The 19249-nt window shown below is 53.8% G+C and overlaps 2 protein-coding genes and 1 long non-coding RNA gene across 5 annotated transcripts in view; 2 read left to right on the top strand and 1 right to left on the bottom strand.

Moving 5' to 3' along the window:
• Positions 1–14718, top strand: part of LOC104871698 (myosin-7) — a 19736-nt gene extending 5018 nt beyond the window's left edge. The window contains exons 14-39 of the mRNA XM_033765086.1: positions 4–182; positions 702–1011; positions 1279–1346; positions 1701–1788; positions 2536–2653; positions 2806–2929; positions 3185–3321; positions 3562–3817; positions 4389–4631; positions 4776–4952; positions 5923–6068; positions 6967–7057; positions 7785–8174; positions 8360–8486; positions 8687–8805; positions 9503–9699; positions 10162–10345; positions 10474–10639; positions 10789–10913; positions 11653–11961; positions 12210–12413; positions 12524–12649; positions 12802–12971; positions 13783–13951; positions 14067–14201; positions 14586–14718. Coding sequence (XP_033620977.1) covers positions 4–182; positions 702–1011; positions 1279–1346; positions 1701–1788; positions 2536–2653; positions 2806–2929; positions 3185–3321; positions 3562–3817; positions 4389–4631; positions 4776–4952; positions 5923–6068; positions 6967–7057; positions 7785–8174; positions 8360–8486; positions 8687–8805; positions 9503–9699; positions 10162–10345; positions 10474–10639; positions 10789–10913; positions 11653–11961; positions 12210–12413; positions 12524–12649; positions 12802–12971; positions 13783–13951; positions 14067–14201; positions 14586–14603 — 4376 coding nt within the window. The 3' untranslated portion in view covers positions 14604–14718. The remainder of the gene's footprint in view (positions 1–3; positions 183–701; positions 1012–1278; positions 1347–1700; positions 1789–2535; positions 2654–2805; positions 2930–3184; positions 3322–3561; positions 3818–4388; positions 4632–4775; positions 4953–5922; positions 6069–6966; positions 7058–7784; positions 8175–8359; positions 8487–8686; positions 8806–9502; positions 9700–10161; positions 10346–10473; positions 10640–10788; positions 10914–11652; positions 11962–12209; positions 12414–12523; positions 12650–12801; positions 12972–13782; positions 13952–14066; positions 14202–14585) is intronic.
• LOC109118490 lies at positions 37–688 on the bottom strand. The gene is made up of 2 exons (XR_002025812.1): positions 391–688; positions 37–160 (listed from the first exon to the last, which is right to left on the bottom strand). It is a non-coding gene; the product is annotated as an uncharacterized LOC109118490 (long non-coding RNA).
• A 2778-nt stretch (positions 14719–17496) lies between the features above and the next one.
• LOC104871699 (myosin-6) overlaps positions 17497–19249 on the top strand; it is a 25397-nt gene continuing 23644 nt past the window's right edge. The window contains exon 1 of one of the 3 annotated variants that reach the window (XM_019209539.2): positions 17497–17614. The gene's annotated coding sequence lies outside the window, so the exon portion shown is untranslated. Of the gene's footprint in view, positions 17615–18256; positions 18348–19249 lie in introns of those variants that run through there. The other 2 variants (XM_019209536.2, XM_019209537.2) reach the window with 2 other exon arrangements.

Genomic DNA, 19249 nt, shown 5'->3' with positions numbered 1-19249 from the left:
CCCCTCTGCAGTTCAACAGCTTCGAGCAGCTCTGCATCAACTTCACCAACGAGAAGCTGCAGCAGTTCTTCAACCACCACATGTTTGTGCTGGAGCAGGAGGAGTACAAGAAGGAGGGCATCGAGTGGGAGTTCATTGACTTCGGCATGGACCTGCAGGCCTGCATTGACCTCATTGAGAAGGTGCCACCCACCCCATGGCCCTGTCTCCTCCTCTTCCATCCCAGACCGAGCAGCAGCCCACCCCCTCTCGGGAGTATGGCCTGACTAGCAGAAGTGAGGCTGAAGAATCCAAGGCCCCAATCTCTAGAGCCTTTTTTGGTCTAGAACTCAGGGGCTTGAGATGAGACATGTGTAGGAGAGGTACCTGCAGGACTGTGGGTTTACTCACCCTGGTCCACACATCCAGGCACCAGGAAGTGTCAGGGTGGTGTGTTTTCACCTTCCTCTCAGGGATCTGGGTGATGGAGTGGTGAGTAAAGCACCAATAGCCATCCTTTCCTAGACTTTCACAAAGGTTCCTCTGTCATCACTGAAGTTTCCCACTTGGGGAAAGCTTGAACAGGTGCCGGTCAGTAGACAACTGTCCTCCTCACTGACATTAAAACCCCAAGGGCATCTCCACCAGCACACAGAGACTGTAGAGCAGACTCCATCCCTGTGACATTTGCACACTTGGTGACATTCTATCCTTGCCCTCAGCCCATGGGCATCATGTCCATCCTGGAGGAGGAGTGCATGTTCCCCAAGGCCACCGACATGACCTTCAAGGCCAAGCTGTATGACAACCACCTGGGCAAGTCCAACAACTTCCAGAAGCCACGCAATGTCAAGGGAAAGCCGGAGGCCCACTTCTCCCTGATCCACTATGCTGGCACCGTGGACTACAACATCCTGGGCTGGCTGCAGAAGAACAAAGACCCACTCAATGAAACAGTGGTGGGCCTGTACCAGAAGTCCTCCCTCAAGCTTCTCAGCAATCTGTTTGCCAACTATGCTGGGGCTGATGCACGTAAGTAGGGTCTGGAGAGCAGGTTTCTACCATGCTTCTAACAAGGCAGGTCAACTGCTATACCACACTCTTCCTGTCAGGCTGCGCCCTGAAGTTTACAGACTTAGGGAGGGAGCTGGGTGGACATGCAGGGCCAGCCACATTGAAGACTCTCATCTGGAGGTCAAAAGCCAGCGAGACGGGAAGAGAGGCTGTGATTCTTTGCCCCAAACGCTTGCCTCTCCGCACACCTGCTGATCTCGTTTTGATGACTCCTTCCTTCCACAGCTGTCGACAAAGGCAAAGGCAAAGCAAAGAAAGGCTCATCCTTTCAGACTGTGTCAGCTCTGCATAGGGTGAGCCTGTGGCTCTGACCCAGCATGGTCCTCATCTGCTCGGGTCCGCCAGCCACTCTCCAGCTCCAGCACTTCCCAGCTCCTCTCCTCCCAGCCTCCTCTGTGTTCCACATCCTTTCCACTCTTCCAATTCTCTTCCCTGCATCTCCTGGCCTCTAATCTCATGCACTTCCCATCTCACCTCCCTTCTCGTTTCTTGCCTGTCTCTATCCTGCGTCCTCAGGCATGCTTTTCCCCCACGTGCTTTCATCTCTTCAATCCTTACATTCTCTCCATCTCGCTTTCCCTTCTTCTTCTCTTCTTCCTTTCCTTCTCTTCTCACTTCACATCTCCCTCTTGCTTTTTCGGTCACAGGAAAATCTGAACAAATTAATGACCAACTTGCGCTCCACCCATCCCCACTTCGTGCGTTGCATCATCCCCAATGAGACGAAGTCCCCAGGTGAGCCTCAAACTTGGGCCAGCCCACCCCTGGGCATACACTGCCCAAGCAACAGGGCCTCCTAAGTCATCCCTAATCTGCTACCATGGCAGTTTCCAAATCACATTCCCCAGACTTCCGCTCCCACAGCTGCCTTATACTTGGACTGCACAGCTCAAGGTTAAACATAAGGCACTTGGATGGACATTAGCTCGTCACTCACAACCCTCCCAATGGGAAATACAGGGTTGTCTATCCACTTTTGCTCGATAAGGACACAGAGGCTCAGGGACCTCAAGGCCTGGCTTTGATTTTTGATCAGCTCACTGATCTTAGGCCTCATCTAAAAAATAGAATGTCTTTCCTGGCTATCACCTATGGTAATAAGTATAAGCCATATAAAATAAGAAATGTTAACTGGTCATGGTGGCGCACGCCTGCCATCCCAGGACTATGGAGGTGGAAGCAGGAAGATCTCTGAGGATTTGAGCCCAGCCTGGGCTAAACAGTGAATTCAAGGCCAGCCTGAACTACATAGTGAGACCCTGTTTCAAATGAAACAATACAAAATATGACAAAAAGAAGAAATGTTAAAGCCCTTTGGTTACTCTTACAAACATAGCTGCCAAAGAACATGAAGGGTTACGAACTGTCTTGCTAAGGTTATAGGCTAGTAAGTGCCAGCCAGGCAGGATTAGAACCCAGGACTTCTGGAGATTAGTGTAGAACTCTCCTCACACATTCCTCCCCTCTCCCTTATTGCTGTAGGGGTGATAGACAATCCCCTCGTGATGCACCAGCTGCGCTGCAACGGTGTGCTGGAGGGCATCCGCATCTGCAGGAAGGGCTTCCCCAACCGCATCCTCTACGGAGACTTCCGGCAGAGGTGGGCAGGGGGCGCTGCAGAGCTCAGGGACACGGGCAGCTCGGGGACCTTGGGCAGCCATGTTGGGGTGGGAGCTGCAGGTGGCCCTGGAATTCTGAAGGCAGGCCAGATCCTGCCAGAACTGGGGTGACTCTGGGCACTTCCCTCCCCAGGTATCGTATCCTGAACCCAGCGGCCATTCCCGAGGGGCAGTTCATTGACAGCAGGAAAGGGGCAGAGAAGCTGCTGGGCTCCCTGGATATTGACCACAACCAGTACAAGTTCGGCCACACCAAGGTGAGGAAATGCAGGAAAAAAATTGTCTCTTGTCCTTTGATTCCTTACCTTCCAACTCCTTTCCTTTCACCAGTCATTCCAAGGATATTGCTGAGCCCCAGCCACCCCTCTCCATCCCAGTACCACCCCCAGCTGCCATTGACCACCTTCCTCCCCCCAATTCCTCCCTAAACCATTGCCTGTCCTAAAATAATACTTGCCACCTCTTCTCTCATTCCCCTTCCTAGTCGTGCCCAACACACACTTTCTCCGCAGGTGTTCTTCAAGGCGGGGCTGCTGGGGCTGCTGGAGGAGATGCGGGATGAGCAGCTGAGCCGCATCATCACGCGCATCCAGGCACAGTCCCGGGGTGTGCTCTCCAGAATGGAGTACAAGAAGCTACTGGAACGCAGGTAAGAGATCTCAAAAGAAGGTCTCTGGCCTCTCTGAGACTTAGGAAGGAAGATGTTACTGGGTCGCCAAACAAAGGCACCTGTGGGGTGGGGGGCTTGGATGGACATCAGACAGATCAGTTTGGGCATCAGAGAGGGTGGAATGGGGAAACAAAAGAGGGCACTACCCAGGAGCCAGGGCCTCACGTGAGAAGGCGGTAGGAGGGCAGGCTCACCACCCCTGTGGCTTGGCCTCTGCAGAGATTCCCTGCTGATAATCCAGTGGAACATTCGGGCCTTCATGGGTGTCAAGAACTGGCCATGGATGAAGCTCTACTTCAAGATCAAGCCACTGCTGAAGAGTGCAGAGACAGAGAAGGAGATGGCCACCATGAAGGAGGAGTTCGGGCGCATCAAAGATACGCTGGAGAAGTCCGAGGCTCGCCGCAAGGAGCTGGAGGAGAAGATGGTGTCGCTGCTGCAGGAGAAGAATGACCTGCAGCTCCAAGTGCAGGCGGTGAGGCCCCACAGCCACTGTTGGCCCTGCTCATCCACCCTGAAACATGCACCTCCCTGCCTGAGAGCTCACCTGCTGGTCCCTCCCAAAAGCAAGAGGATTCTGGAGTCACTCTGGAATCCAAAGTAGTCTCTTAGGAAAAGGGAAAGTAAAAAGAACTGACTTTTAAATATTAAGGCTTTCCACTTGGATTTACACAGCTTAGTACTGCTATGACCTTGGGCTTCAAAATCACAAATCATCTTTGAGCTTCAATTTTTTCATCTCTGGACCAGGGAGTAAAGCTAACCATCTTACTAGGTTGTAAATACATAAAGTGCTTGGCATCGACAAATATAATTCTTCCTCTTTCATAGTGGAGAGTAGAGAAAGAGAGAAAAACAAAGTCCTCTAGTTCCCTTCTTCTCTCCCCAGTGCTCCCAAGTCACACTGCCTAAAACTCTTCCCTTCTCCATCTCAACTGAGAATACCCCGGAGCTCCCCTCCTGTTTGAGGGATGCCCCTCTTCCTTCCTTCACCTGTGAGGACAAGGACCCCACTGAACAGCCTCCCTTCTGTGTCTTGCCCCCAGGAACAAGACAATCTGGCTGATGCTGAGGAGCGCTGCGACCAGCTGATCAAGAACAAGATCCAGCTGGAGGCCAAGGTGAAGGAGATGAATGAGAGGCTGGAGGATGAGGAGGAGATGAACGCAGAGCTCACTGCCAAGAAGCGAAAGCTGGAAGATGAGTGCTCAGAGCTCAAGAAGGACATTGATGACCTGGAGCTGACCCTGGCCAAGGTGGAGAAGGAGAAGCATGCAACAGAGAACAAGGTAAGGACAGCTACCTCTGGCCCCAGCCCGGGTCTCCTCAGATTCCCAGACCAGAGGGTGGGCCTGGTCCTTGTTATGGAGGTCTCCACAGATGTCCCAGCTATTGGTCTTTGGTGCTGAAGGAGTGGGGGTTTTGGTTGGCAGGTGAAGAATCTGACAGAGGAGATGGCTGGGCTGGATGAGATCATCGTCAAGCTGACCAAGGAGAAGAAAGCTCTGCAAGAGGCCCACCAGCAAGCCCTGGATGATCTTCAGGCTGAGGAAGACAAGGTCAACACCCTGACCAAGGCTAAGGTCAAGCTGGAGCAGCAAGTGGATGATGTGAGTAGATTGAGCATTGAGGGTCCTAGACATATCATGTCTTTCTGTGCGCAAAGGTGTGTGCACCACTCCCTCTCCCGCCTCTCCTCTTCCTCCTCCCCCCTCCTTCCCTCTCTTTATGGTGTGTGTGTGCATGTTAGTGTGTGTGTGTGTGTGTGTATGTAGGGGGATGATCTGTTCTTAGAAGAAAGCTTGGAAATAGAAAAGGAGAAGGTTTCAAATCTGAATCATGTATCTGATTTCATTCATACGATCAGTAATAAAGATAGAATTCTTATTTAATTTATGCTTAATTCCATATATATCTCTGCCTCTGGCCACAAGAATTAGAAGATGTACTCAGAAGAACAGGATGCATTTCTCTGGGAGTTTTTGAGGATTTTCACAGAGGATCTTTGAACTTCTAATATTTTTAGCAGAATCTGGCCCTGAGTGACCACATGTTCCCTCAGAGGCACATGTCTCCACCAATCCACTTATCACTTGGTATCTTTTCTTTTTCTTTTTCTTTTTTTTTTTTTTTTTTGGTACCAGGGATTGAACTCGAGTCCTTGTGCTTGCAAGGCAGGCCACCGAACCGCTGAGCTAAAATCCCTGGTCCTGTATCATAATTATTTAACTATCTCAGCCACAAGACTGGGATCTCCCTTTAGAAACTTAGATTGATTCAGTTTTGTGTGTGCAGTGCCTAGCACAGAGCCTGGTACCAGTAGGTGATTTCAGCACATATAAGCAAACGTATACGCAGAGTTTTATCTCACAATCATTCATTCACTCACCAAGTACTGTATTTGTCAAGCAGCCCCTAACTCCTAGGTACTCTCACAGTTCCCTGAAACATTTGGTTCAATCTGGGACAGGTTTCCCAAGTGAATCCTAGGATTCCCCAACCACAGAGCAACTAAGCCACAGTGTCACCACATCAGGAGACTTGACCTCTCGGGCCCTGGCTGGGCCTTCTCTCCACCAGCTGGAGGGATCCCTGGAGCAGGAGAAGAAGGTGCGCATGGACCTGGAGCGGGCAAAGCGGAAGCTGGAGGGCGACCTGAAGCTGACCCAGGAGAGCATCATGGACCTGGAGAATGACAAGCAGCAGCTGGATGAGAAACTGAAAAAGTACTGCGTTTCTCTCCCTGCCCTCTTTCCTCCTCCTCTTTTCCTCCTCTTTCCTCCTTCATGCTCAGCCATGAAGGTACAAGCTGACACCATCCTGAGAGGCAGTGACCTCATGCAGCCTCCACAAGTAGATACTTAACCAATGGGCAAACCTTCAGGAAGAGGGTTTTCCCCCAGACTCAACAGCAGAGCCCAACAATCCTTCCTGGCAAAACATCTAATGTGGGTCTCTCAAGCCCCTTCTTCCTGGTGGGTACTTGATACAGATGAAAAATAGCAGCTTGGTCCTTTTGACACAAGTCTTTTGGACACCAGGTGCTTGACGTGGAGGAAAGCTCCACAGCAAAGCTTCTTGGGACAGTCCCTTTTTCATGGAGAGCCCAGAGGACAGCAAAGAAACAGATCTGCCCACATGCTCCAGGGTGGAGAAATCAGATCATTTTAACTTGTGATCCCAATTCTAACAGAAGTCCTTCCAACACATACAAACCTAGACATGAGCAAACAGTGAGTTGCAGAACATTTTGGGGAGGCATGTGGTGCTGTGGATCAAACCAAGGGCTCCACACATGATGGGCAATTGCTCTACCCCTGAGTTGCCCGCCAGCCCTGAAGAACATATTCTGATACCTGAGGATCTTACAGTGCTTCCGCTTGTATTTGCAGGGCTATTCTCCCTTCCCCAGGCACAGAGTTTTTGAATTAATGAATAAGTTATCCTATTCCTGATGGACATCAGTTCTACAACAGGTGTTATGCCCTTTGGGGATCCTATATCACTTCTGGAAACATTTTCTGATCAAATCTTGCTCTTTGTTTTATTACTGTGTCCAACCCCTGGTGATGGCCTAGGAACCCTACCAGCCTTCCCTGCCTCACCCTCCCTCCTTCCCTACAGGAAGGACTTTGAGCTCAATGCTCTTAATGCCAGGATTGAGGATGAGCAAGCCCTGGGAAGCCAGTTACAGAAGAAGCTCAAAGAGCTTCAGGTAAGGTCTAGGAAGCCCAGGCTGGCTGCTGCAGTCCTCCATCTGGTTCTCAGCATTGCCAACCCCTCCTCTAAGATATCCCATTCATGATATTATAGGAGCCTTCTGTGTGTCCATGAGCGGAGATACAAAGCTATGACAGTGCCCTCATGGAACATGGGAGGGGGGTGAGCCAAAGAAAACTCCGGAGGAGATCCTGAGAATGGTCTCAGGGACAGAAACCCTGGCTTCCCGTCTCAGCTCTGCTTTAGCTAAGTGACCATGGTGAGGCCACTCCAGATCTCTGGATCTCCATGCCTTCCCTTGTCACTGGGTGACTTTCAAGGTCTCTTTAGTCACAATGATCAGTTTTTCAATTTTTGCTGCTAGAGGAGACATTGAATTAGATCTGTAGTTGTCTGACCAGAGAGATATGGCTTTCTCACTCTAAATTTTGTAACTATTTTTCGCCATTAAACTGCTTAAAACATCTGCAAAAGACAAGACTCTTTTACCCCTCTTTGAGAGCAAGCTTCAGTTGCTTTCCTCCCACTAGAGACTACAATGCTCTGGCTGGCCTAAAGTAAGGCTAACTCCGCTGGTCAAGTCATCTTCCCCAAATCCTTTGATCCCCACATCAACTAGACTCATTTGCTGCTCGCAACAGCCCCAGAGTCTTTAAAGCCCTGGGGCAGGGGCTGCCAAGGAGCATCCGGGTGCATCTGAGCCCCTGTGTGTCCCGGCCCAGGCCCGCATCGAGGAGCTGGAGGAGGAGCTGGAGGCAGAGCGCACCGCCCGCGCCAAGGTGGAGAAGCTGCGCTCAGACCTGTCCCGGGAGCTGGAGGAGATCAGCGAGAGGCTGGAGGAGGCCGGCGGGGCCACGTCCGTGCAGATCGAGATGAACAAGAAGCGCGAGGCCGAGTTCCAGAAGATGCGGCGCGACCTGGAGGAGGCCACGCTGCAGCACGAGGCCACGGCCGCCGCGCTGCGCAAGAAGCACGCGGACAGCGTGGCCGAGCTCAGCGAGCAGATCGACAACCTGCAGCGGGTGAAGCAGAAGCTGGAGAAGGAGAAGAGCGAGTTCAAGCTGGAGCTGGACGATGTCACCTCCAACATGGAGCAGATCATCAAGGCCAAGGTGAGTCCTCTCAGCCTCTCTCCTCCACATCTCTGCTTTCTGTCTTCAAATATCTGCCTTGATAGTGTATTTCCCTACTTCCCTTTCTCTTTCCTTCCACACCTTCCTTTTTCCTTTCTCCTTGCATTGCACCCTAACCGCTCTCAGTCCCCCTGCATCCACTGTATAATTCCTTCCTCTCTCAGGCCAACCTGGAGAAGATGTGCAGGACCCTGGAAGACCAGATGAATGAGCACCGAAGCAAGGCTGAGGAGACCCAGCGTTCTGTCAATGACCTCACCAGCCAACGGGCCAAACTGCAAACTGAGAATGGTGAGCCTATAGCTGGGCTCCGTGGATCCCACCCCAAGCTCCCTGGCCTCCTCAGCAACCGCAGCAGTGAGCACACACAGCCCTCACATTCATACACACACCAGTCTCTCCAGAGAACAGGACCTGAGGTATTGGGAGGGGCTGGGGTCAAGAGAAGTGTCTGACCTTCAAGAGTTGCTCGGACCTTGGTGCCTTCCCAGGTGAGCTGTCCCGGCAGCTGGATGAGAAGGAGGCGCTGATCTCACAGCTGACCCGAGGCAAGCTCACCTACACCCAGCAGCTGGAGGACCTCAAGAGGCAGCTGGAGGAGGAGGTTAAGGTAAGCCTAGGCCCAGGCCATGAGGTCCAAGCAAGGAACACATCTGATGGCCTTGCATCTACATTGCTTCCTCTCTTCAAACTGAGACTTGCTGTCTATCCATTATTCTCTGAGAATCCCAAGCAGAAATAATAGCCCAAACCCTGCTACATACCTCCTAATTTTATTTTCCAGGCAGAAGTCCTCTGCCACTGTCCCTGGGAGGCAGGGTAGGGGTGTAGGTGAAGAGAGGGGGTGTAGGTGAAGGAGGCAGGTTATGGCTTGACTTGGCATAGAATGGGATGCAGGGACTGCAGGAAGGGGTGCAGGAAGACATTAGCAGGGTAACCTAAAAGCTGAAGAAAGAAACTAAAATAACAGCCTATTCCTGGAACTTTGCTGAGTCCATGAAAAAGGAGAAAGAGCATGAATTTTAGAAAGTACCAGGGCTCAGGACCAACCTGCCTCAGGTGGTGATCCTGGAGAAGTAAACCTCCTGGCCTCTCTGAGCCTCTGTCACACCCACACCCAACAGCAGCGCCAATCTGCTGTTCAATAAGACGCACAGGGCAGCGTGCCTTATCCCTGGTGTTCTAAATTGCCCCAGGACCACTGAGGACTTGCACACAGGAGTTGAGGTTGAGGTGAGGAGATGGACAAGGACAGGAGCTGCTTATGGAGAAAGCTGACCCACCTCCTGGTGCTCGCCTCTCCCCAGGCCAAGAACGCCCTGGCCCACGCGCTGCAGTCGGCCCGGCATGACTGTGACCTGCTGCGGGAGCAGTACGAGGAGGAGACGGAGGCCAAGGCCGAGCTGCAGCGGGTGTTGTCCAAGGCCAACTCGGAGGTGGCCCAGTGGAGGACCAAGTATGAGACGGACGCCATCCAGCGCACAGAGGAGCTGGAGGAGGCCAAGTGAGCTCTGGGCAGCCGCCTCTAGCTGAGACCCCTTTGTGCACAGAACTCCACGGTAAATGCCACACAGAGGATGCCCCAGCCCCACCTCCTGCTCCTCTCAGGAAAGCTTTTTGCTCGAATTATGTTTCTCATCCAAATATAAGACGAACAAAAGGTTTGTCTGAGGGCAGAGTGCTCCCACCTAGGGCAGGGCGCTGAGGTGGGCAGGGCAGAGAATGCGAGCCCATGTCACCTGAACATTGGAGCAGAGTCTGGCCTGGGGCAGAGGGACACTGCATGGTCCTCCCAAGGGCCACATCATGCCACCGAGATCCCCTGCCTGGCCTAGGGGCCCATCCTCAGGCTGCTCTGAATGCTTCTGAGTTTTCAAGGATCATCTTCTGGAAGGCTTATATTGTTCCTCTTGTCCAAATCCACACCCTCCATCCTCCCTGTCCTCTCCCACCTTCCCTCTGGCAGGAAGAAGCTGGCCCAGCGGCTGCAGGATGCCGAGGAGGCAGTGGAGGCTGTCAATGCCAAGTGCTCATCACTCGAGAAGACCAAGCACCGGCTGCAGAACGAGATCGAGGACCTGATGGTGGACGTGGAACGCTCCAACGCCGCCGCCGCGGCCCTGGACAAGAAGCAGAGGAACTTTGACAAGGTGGGCAGTGCGCGGGGACGGCAGGCAGCAAGCGAGGCAGGGGCACCAGGAGGCCGGAGCCATCCTCCTGGCAGGCAAGGGAGGAGGGCTGAGCCCCTGGGCTGCATGGTGAGCTGTGTCTCCTGCAGATCCTGGCCGAGTGGAAGCAGAAGTACGAGGAGTCACAGTCGGAGCTGGAGTCGTCCCAGAAGGAGGCGCGCTCCCTGAGCACCGAGCTGTTCAAGCTCAAGAATGCGTATGAGGAGTCGCTGGAGCATCTGGAGACCTTCAAGCGGGAGAACAAGAACCTGCAGGGTGTGCTGGCCCGGGGGCTGGGGGGCCACAGGGCAGAGTCCCCCGGGAGGCTGCCCAGGAGCCCCAAGGCAGGCCTGAGCAAACAGTTTGGCCTCCACCCCTTTTGGACCACAACAGTGCCCCACTAAGTCACTATGTTCCCCACACAGAGGAGATCTCAGACCTAACTGAGCAGCTGGGCTCCAGTGGAAAGAGCATCCACGAGCTGGAGAAGATCCGCAAGCAGCTGGAGGCGGAGAAGCTGGAGCTGCAGGCGGCCCTGGAGGAGGCTGAGGTGCCTGTGCAGGGGTGGCGGGGGCAGGGTGGGGAAGGCTGAGCTCTGGGCTGTCGCCCCTATTTTCATCTCTTTCATCTGTTTTGCTTGCTGCCCCATTCCCAGAGCTTCAAACAGTGTCTGTCACAAACCAGGCCCTCAACAAATGAATGAAGGCCCAATGGGTCATTAGACTCTCTTCACATCAACAGTTCATCTATTGCATCTCAGATGAGCTCCTGGTTCCCATTTCCACTTCCCGCCCCAGTCCACCTCTGCCTCCTCCTGTGTTTTTCACACTCTGTGCCTGATTGCTTCTGTTTCCTTGGCAACACCTTTCTCTTCATTTCCCTCTTTGTCTTCAAGGCTGGCTTGCCCTGTGAGGGTCTAAATCACCTTTTCTTAGGCTTGCTTTCATTTTTCTTGTACATTCTGTTTTTCTTCTCTTTTCTGCTTCTCTGACTGAGCCACTTAAATTTTGTGTGTGGGTGGGTGCTGGGGAGCAAACTATATCCCCAGCCCCATTTAAATATTTTTTTAAGTTTTGAGTCAGGATCTCTCTAAATTGCCCAGGCTTGGCTTGAACTTATGATCCTCCTGTTTCAGCTTCCCAAAGTGCTGGGATTACAGGCACGCGCTACAACACCCAGCCACTTACACTCTTGAACTTTCTCTGTCTCTATGACTTGTGGGCAGACCCCTGTCCCCCCATCCTAGGTGCTGACTGCCCATCTCTGACCTCTCCCTCCACCACCCCCAGGCCTCCCTGGAGCACGAGGAGGGCAAGATCCTCCGCGCCCAGCTGGAGTTCAATCAGATTAAGTCAGAGATCGAGCGGAAGCTGGCAGAGAAGGACGAGGAGATGGAGCAGGCCAAGCGCAACCACCTGCGGGTGGTGGACTCGCTGCAGACCTCTCTGGATGCGGAGACGCGCAGCCGCAATGAGGCACTGCGGGTGAAGAAGAAGATGGAGGGTGACCTCAATGAGATGGAGATCCAGCTCAGCCATGCCAACCGCTTGGCTGCAGAGGCACAGAAGCAAGTCAAGAGCCTCCAAAGCTTGCTGAAGGTACAAGGAGACTCCTGAAGGCAGGAGATCATCTTGCTCAGAGAGGGAACTAGCTACCATGTCCTCAACACAGAGGAGAACTCAGACCTGAGCAGCTGATTAGTGTTAGTGTACCCCCCATCCCTGTATCATTGCAGAGACTTCAGACAGGCCCCTCCCATGTCACCACAATGGGCTTCCCATTCATTTTCACAAACAGCCTTGTGAAGGCCCTATGGTGATCTCATGCCCATTCTTCCGTTCCTCAGGACACCCAGATCCAGCTGGATGACGCAGTCCGGGCCAACGATGACCTGAAGGAGAACATTGCCATCGTGGAGCGGCGCAATAACCTGCTGCAGGCGGAGCTGGAGGAGCTGCGCGCCGTGGTGGAACAGACGGAGAGGTCTCGGAAGCTGGCTGAGCAGGAGCTGATCGAGACCAGCGAGCGGGTGCAGCTGCTGCACTCCCAGGTGGGCAGTGCTGCCTGAACACTTTGGAGGGAGATCAGGCCAGCGGGTAAGGGTGGGAGCCACTCAGGGATGCTCAGTGCCTTTTCTTTGTGCCCACTCTCCACCCCTAGAACACCAGCCTCATCAACCAGAAAAAGAAGATGGAGTCAGACCTGTCCCAGCTCCAGACTGAAGTAGAGGAGGCAGTGCAAGAGTGCAGGAACGCTGAGGAGAAGGCCAAGAAGGCCATCACGGACGTGAGTCTCCCTCTTCCCTCCTTCACTCCAGACACAAATGCGCTGTTATGACCATCTGACTCTGCAGTTCTGCGGTTTGAGAGCGGAGATCCTTGGGAGGGAAGAGGCCCAGGGCCGGGACTCAAGACCTTCATCCCGTCTCCTGTGCACAGGCCGCCATGATGGCGGAGGAGCTGAAGAAGGAGCAGGACACGAGCGCCCACCTGGAGCGCATGAAGAAGAACATGGAGCAGACCATTAAGGACCTGCAGCACCGGCTGGACGAGGCTGAGCAGATCGCCCTCAAGGGTGGCAAGAAGCAGCTGCAGAAGCTGGAGGCCACGCACTGCCATGCGGGGTGGGGGCTGTGGCTCTGGCCCTTGCATGGTGGCCTGAAGCCGCAGTGACGAGCACCGGAGAGAACTGAAGTGTTTGCTCTTGTCTCTTCTGGGGCAAGGGCTTGAGTGTAGTCCCTGTGTGCCCTGTTGTCCTCTGCTTAGCCAGGCCCACTTAATGTCCCCTCGCTCAGAGACCGGTCTCCCAGGCTCCTGGCCTGTGTGCTCTACCTCAGCCTGCACCCTCAGCCTGTCCCCTGAGATCAGGCTCACTCAGCATAGCTCCCCAAGAAGCGCCTGTGTAGCCAGGTTCACCCCAGAAAACAACAAAGGAACACCAAAGCCATTCAGACAAATCTCAGCACTTCTCAGTTGCCCAGGGCAGGTTAGGCTCCAGATTTCTGTGGTATTTTCTAGAGTCACACTCTCAATTAGGATTTGTTTCTATTCCAATCCAGGATGTCACTTCCCTCTAAGCACACTGTGTCCTTAACGTAGATCAAGTCCATGTCATCTCCACTGAAGCCCAGGAAATTCCATCACGCTCACTGGACCAGAGTCACTCCCAGCACATGCTGGGCTCTGGAGCCAGGGAGTTTATCTTCCCTGGGGACTCAGGACCCTCAAGGGCCTTCTCCCTGGAATGGTACACACACAATTTTGTGCACACCATTTCAGGAATCCCATCAGCTCCTTGGATTCTCTCCTGGTACCTATCATTTAAACATATTCACTTTTTTAAGGAAAGAAGTTATATAGTGAATTCAAGGGTTTAGTGAAGATCACAGAATAGGATTTTTTTTTAGATATCACTTTCAGTGTAAAGAAGACAAAATCTGGGGTGCAGGTGCTGTCCCCTGTGACTGTACCATCTCTCCCTCCTGCCCCACAGACTGAGGAGGACAGGAAGAACCTGCTGCGGCTGCAGGACCTGGTGGACAAACTGCAGCTGAAGGTCAAGGCCTACAAGCGCCAGGCGGAGGAGGCGGTGAGCGACCCTGCTAGGGTCAAGGCCTACAGGAGGGACAGGAGGAAACCGGTGCCCCCGGCTAGAAGACTGCCAGCTAAGGCCCTTTCTCACCCATCCTCCCCACTGTCCACAGGAGGAGCAGGCCAACACCAACCTGTCCAAGTTCCGCAAGGTGCAGCATGAGCTCGATGAGGCGGAGGAGCGGGCAGACATTGCTGAGTCCCAAGTCAACAAGCTGCGGGCCAAGAGCCGCGACATTGGCACCAAGGTAGTAGTCACCCCCACAGTGGGCACATTTCCTCTCTCAGCCTCAGGCAGAGCAGCCCCACACCAGGCATGCCTCCTCTTGCTGGATTTCCCCAAGTGAGGCCAAGGAAATTGAGTTCCCTGTGATTTCTAAGCTTCTCCGTGCCCCAACGCACACTGATTCTGTGACTCCCAGCCCTAGGGTGGTCAGCAACTCTACAAGACCCCGATTGACATATACCCAATGTATTCCAGTATGTACACCGATCCCACCAAGGGGCTGGTATCAGGCCTCACAAAAGGCCGCTGCCCATCCAGTGCCCTGGTCTCACCTTTGTTTTCTACACCCCTTCCTTCTAACACCTGCCTCTTCAGAGCTAATTTGAACTTTATTTCCTTTCAAAAGGGCTTGAATGAGGAGTAGCTTTGCCACATCTTGATCTGCCCAGTCCTGAGCGTGCCAACGAAGCCCCTAGACCCGGCGCCTGTGTAACGGCCCCCAGGAAGAAACAGAATAAAGCAGTTGTCTTTGAAACTGAGACTTGCCTCGATTCTTCACTGCCTACTGGCCATGGGCCCAGGGGTGGGGTTAGGGATGGGCCCCGAAAGTGGGGAGGTGAGAACTCCAGAGAAAAGGCAGCTTCAAAGGCCAGGCTAGGCTCAGACCCCTCCTAGGAGCAGCCCTGGCCTGTGGACCCCCCTCCACTCACTCCAGCCAAATCCAACGAAGAGGTGACACCTCTTTTCCCAGCCCTCTCTCTGGCCTGACAGCCCTGAGGGGTGAAAAGGAGACTTAGGGGAACCCCTAAATTTCCTGAGAGCACCTATAGTCCTGCAGTCCAGCTCTGATAACACTGTCTCCCAGTGGTAACACTGGGCTGGAGCCATGGGAGGTTTGGCGTACAAGGGCTGACCAGTGCCCTTGCAGAGGTGTGACCTCTGCTGGAGGTAATGGTCCCCTAGGCCCTCCCCACACAAGCCACTGAGGGGACACTAGGATCACAGCTGTCGTTCACACACCCTTCCAGAAACAGCCAACCTCCAAGACCTACCCCTCTCCACACCCAGCCAGGAGGAAAGCACCCATAGCCCCCCATCCTTCCTTCTTCCTCTCTTCTCAAGGCTCAGTGCCTTGGTGCAGGGTACCCAACTGGTCTCTCTTTTTTCCACTATAACTTGCATGCACAAGGCCTCTCCTCTGTGGTTGCTGGAAGATGGCACTCTTTGGCCCTGTATGGCAAGCTATCTCAAGGCAAGCCAGTGGAGGAAAGACTCAAGAGGGCAGAGGGTGGCGAGACTCCAGACAGGAGGAGTGGGTCAGGCTGGGAGGTGGAGGAAGGGCAAGTTCCTCTTAAGTAAGCCCAGCCCCTTTGAAGTTGCTGTCGCAGCTGGGCTGCTTAGAGTAGGGCTGACACCGAGGGCCTAGAAGGCAATGGGTCTCACAGCCCACTCTGGGAATCTGGTGCAGCCCAGTACTGAATCACTCCTCAGCACCCCCTCCCCACCCCATGTACAGCTCTCCACAGCCCTCGCTGGGCTCTGAACTCTGAGTGAAGCAGACAGAGCAAGGGCCTGAGGCTGGGCAAGTGGTGATGCCAGGGTTGAAAATAGCCATGTGAGGGGAGAGCAAAGAAAGGGAATTCAGAAGGGAAAAGGAAAGACTTGTGGGCAGGTGTGCAACAGAGAGAGAGAGAGAGAGAGAGAGAGAGAGAGAGAGAGAGAGAGAGAGGGAGGGGCGATAATAGAGACAAAGAAAGAAATACTGAACATGAGGAGGCCTCAGAAAGAGCCCGGGCCCTCCCAGCTTCCACCTCACGCCCTCCTTCCTTCTCCCTCCCTAGGACCAGTCCTCTGCCTAGAAACAGACTTGGAGAGCAATGAAGAGATGAGTAGAGAAGAGAGAGGAGACACTGAAGAGGGAGATGTGCAGAGAAGCCCAGGGAATCCAAGCAACCAGAGCCTAAGAAAGCAAGAGCTATGGTTGCTGCAAAGCCAGCAGGGGCTGGGTACAGATGGCAAGGCTGAGCCTCCTGGGGAAAGAAAACACTGGTGAGGACAGGGAGAAGAGGGAATGGGAGGAAGCCTCAGACAGAGAAGTTCAAAGAGCTGAGGGAGCTAACACTGGCCAAAGGGAAGAACCTTGGGTCACCTTCAGATGCAGGAGTCAGGAAAGCCAAGGAGCAAGGCAGCCAGAGAGAGGTGGCTGAGGAACACAGAGCAAGATGTAGATAGAGGTAGAGGCAAGCCAGGCTGAAAGCTCCAAAAGTTTGTTTTAAAGAAGGCAGAGCCTCATGTCGGTCCCTGCCATAGGTGAAGACATGGGCCCAGGAGAATCAGAGGCCAGGTCTGACTTTAAGATGGGCAGCCAGGCAGAGGATAAGGAAGGTCAGATGCAGGGACAGACAAAAACACTGGGAACCAGGCAGAAAAGGGTGACCTGAGCCAAGGTGCCAGCCTCCTAATCCCCCTCACCTCTGGCCAGAGACTCCATCTTGTGCCGCACACTCCAGGACTTCTGGCAGAATGCAGGGTGAGTTTGGGAGACAGCTGAGGGAGGATGGAGAGGAGTGTGTGAGAGCCAGGGTGAAGAGGGGAGCTAGGAAAGGAAGAGGAGGGCACATCAGACCAGACAGGGGGCAGAGCCCAGAACTAAGTTAACCCGTCCTTCTTCCTCCTCCCGTAGGAGACAGCGGGAGATGCCTGCCCACCTTCACCCCCCACCACCTGTACCAAGTTTGGCCTGCTCAGTACACTGGGCTCCCTGAGGACAGAGCCTGGTGTTTGTCACCTAGACCTGACCCAGCCTGAACTGGTGTTCTCAGCCCCTTATCATGTCCCAAGGCAATGGGAACCAGGCAGTGACGCCTGGTCATGGGCTAACCCCCCAGCTTTCGTGTTGGGACCTTGAATGACCTAGAGCTGGGAACAAGTGTTCTGCATCCCCTAGGGGTAATGGTTTGGCATGGACACCTACAGGAGACGAGGATGTGGGGTCAACTCAGGTCCCTTTAGAGACATCGCATATAGGGTACAACTCCCTGGAGGAGATGTGTATTCTTGAGCTCCATGTGGAGCAAAGAAATGTTCTAGGGGTTGATGACCTTTCAGGGAAGCCACGTCTTTAATGGACAGTGCCCCTACCAAAAGGCTGACCCCTGTCTGTCCTGCCCACCTCCACACCCCAGATCTATATTGAGAGGTGACAGTGGACGGGGTGGGAGGGGGAGCTGAAAGAGTGTTCCTGGGCGTGAGGGTGTATGGGAAAGCCAGAGCAGGGGAGTCTGGCTTTGTTTCCTGAACACAGTGTCCACTTAGTCACAACAGGCATGGCCTGCTGAAGACCCAATACCTGCGGCCTCTGAGAGGGGGCAACACTGGAGGATGGGGAGGATGTCTCAAGGGCCTGGGCACATGGGACGCCATGAAGAAGGGCATGTGAGTATGAGCCCCAGCAGGGCTGGAATGGCACATCAGTGTTCTACCTGGGGAGGGGGCAGGCAGCAGAGCCCTGCCCCGTGGAATGCACAGCCTGGGGCCCGGCTGGTGTAAATCCCCAGCCCTGCTTGCGCCCCAGCCATCCTCAGCAGCACCTGTATCCTTTGGCAACCCAGAGAGGCAGAAGAGGGCAGCCTCTCTCCGGCCCTGGGATTAACGCCTCTCCACAACCTCCCCCCACCCACACCACGAGTGGAACGTGGCAGTGGGAGGTAAAAATCTATGTGTGGAAGTGGGGGTGTACAAATGTGCATGTCAGTGTGGGCAAAAGCAAGTGGGAACTTCAGCAAGCTTAAGTAAGTTGGGTAAATGAAAAATCTGCATGTCTCTGTGTGGCACATGCCTGGTGACCCAGGGAAGAGACCAGGCACAAGATGTATGCAGAGCGAGGATAAGGTAGAAATTCTTTCCTAATAAAAGGAAACTGAGTCATGGAGCTGAAGAATGCATGCCCTCACTGGGCATTCTGGCTCCAGTCCCCAGGCCCCAGCGCTGAGGGACTCTGGGTCTGAGGGCAGAGATGTATATGAGGACAGCCAGTGTGGGAGGAGACAGTAAGAACCAGGCAAGGGAGCAAGTGGTTGTGGGGCAGACTTGACAAGCTTTTGGCCGCAGGAGAAGGTGACCCTCACCCAATGTGCTCAACTCACCCTTCAGATTAAAAATAACAGAGGTAAGCGCCATGGCGGGGCAAGGGAGGTGGTGCGAGAAAGTCCTGTCTTCCCACTATCTGCCCATCAGCCTTTGGAGGGGAGGAATGTGCCCAAGGACTAAAAAAAGGCCCTGCAGCCAGAGGGGCCAGGGCTACAGACCTTTCATGGGCAAACCTGGGGGCTCTGCTGTCCTCCTGTCACCTCCAGAGCCAAGGGATCAGAGAGGTGGAGTCAGGAGGGGTAAGAGGTTGGGGGGAGGGTCCCACCGGAAGGACACCAAATTTAGGCAGCTGGGTGGGGGGAGTGAGATATAAAGGAGCTGGAGCTTTGGAAGACAGATGAGACTCCTCCAGCCCAGGTAAGAGAGAGTTTGGGGTGGAGGTTCTGCAGCCAGTCCAAGCAGCCCTCACCTTAGGGGAACTTGCCTCCCTTGGAAATGGGGTGCAGGTCAATCAGAGGCTTCCAGAGCTGCCTTCCTACCCCGGGAAGTGACTGTTGGGAGCACCCAATACTTTTTTTCAGACTCTTCCTTTCTCTACCTGCACTAGTCTGTATCTTTTGGGGGGTGAGGGGGTGGGGAGTACCAGGGATCAAACTGGGGACCTCGGGCTTGAGAAGCAGGCAGTGGAACCACTGAGCTAAATTCCCCACCCTAGTCTGTGTCTTCTTGCACACTGCCTTCTTCTTCCTCCTCCGTTTGGATGCCTCCTTCCCTTTTTCTTGGTTTTTCTCTTGCCTCTTGATCTGTCAATGCTTGCCCCGACCACTTTCTCTGCCTGTCTTTCTCCCTGGTCATTCCTTTTGGTGTGTGTTCTGATCTCCCTGCCTATTTCTCATTGTGTCCACACCCTTTCCCAGCCTTCCCACTCTTACTAGCTCTGCATCTTTTTTTCCTTTTTTTTTTTTTTTTTTTTTTTTGGCC

Source organism: Fukomys damarensis, unplaced genomic scaffold (genome assembly GCF_012274545.1).
Source record: "Fukomys damarensis isolate Sample0158 unplaced genomic scaffold, DMR_v1.0_HiC HiC_scaffold_17, whole genome shotgun sequence".
In the NCBI taxonomy this organism is placed as follows: domain Eukaryota; kingdom Metazoa; phylum Chordata; class Mammalia; order Rodentia; family Bathyergidae; genus Fukomys; species Fukomys damarensis.
This window is presented reverse-complemented; position numbering and strand designations above follow the sequence as displayed.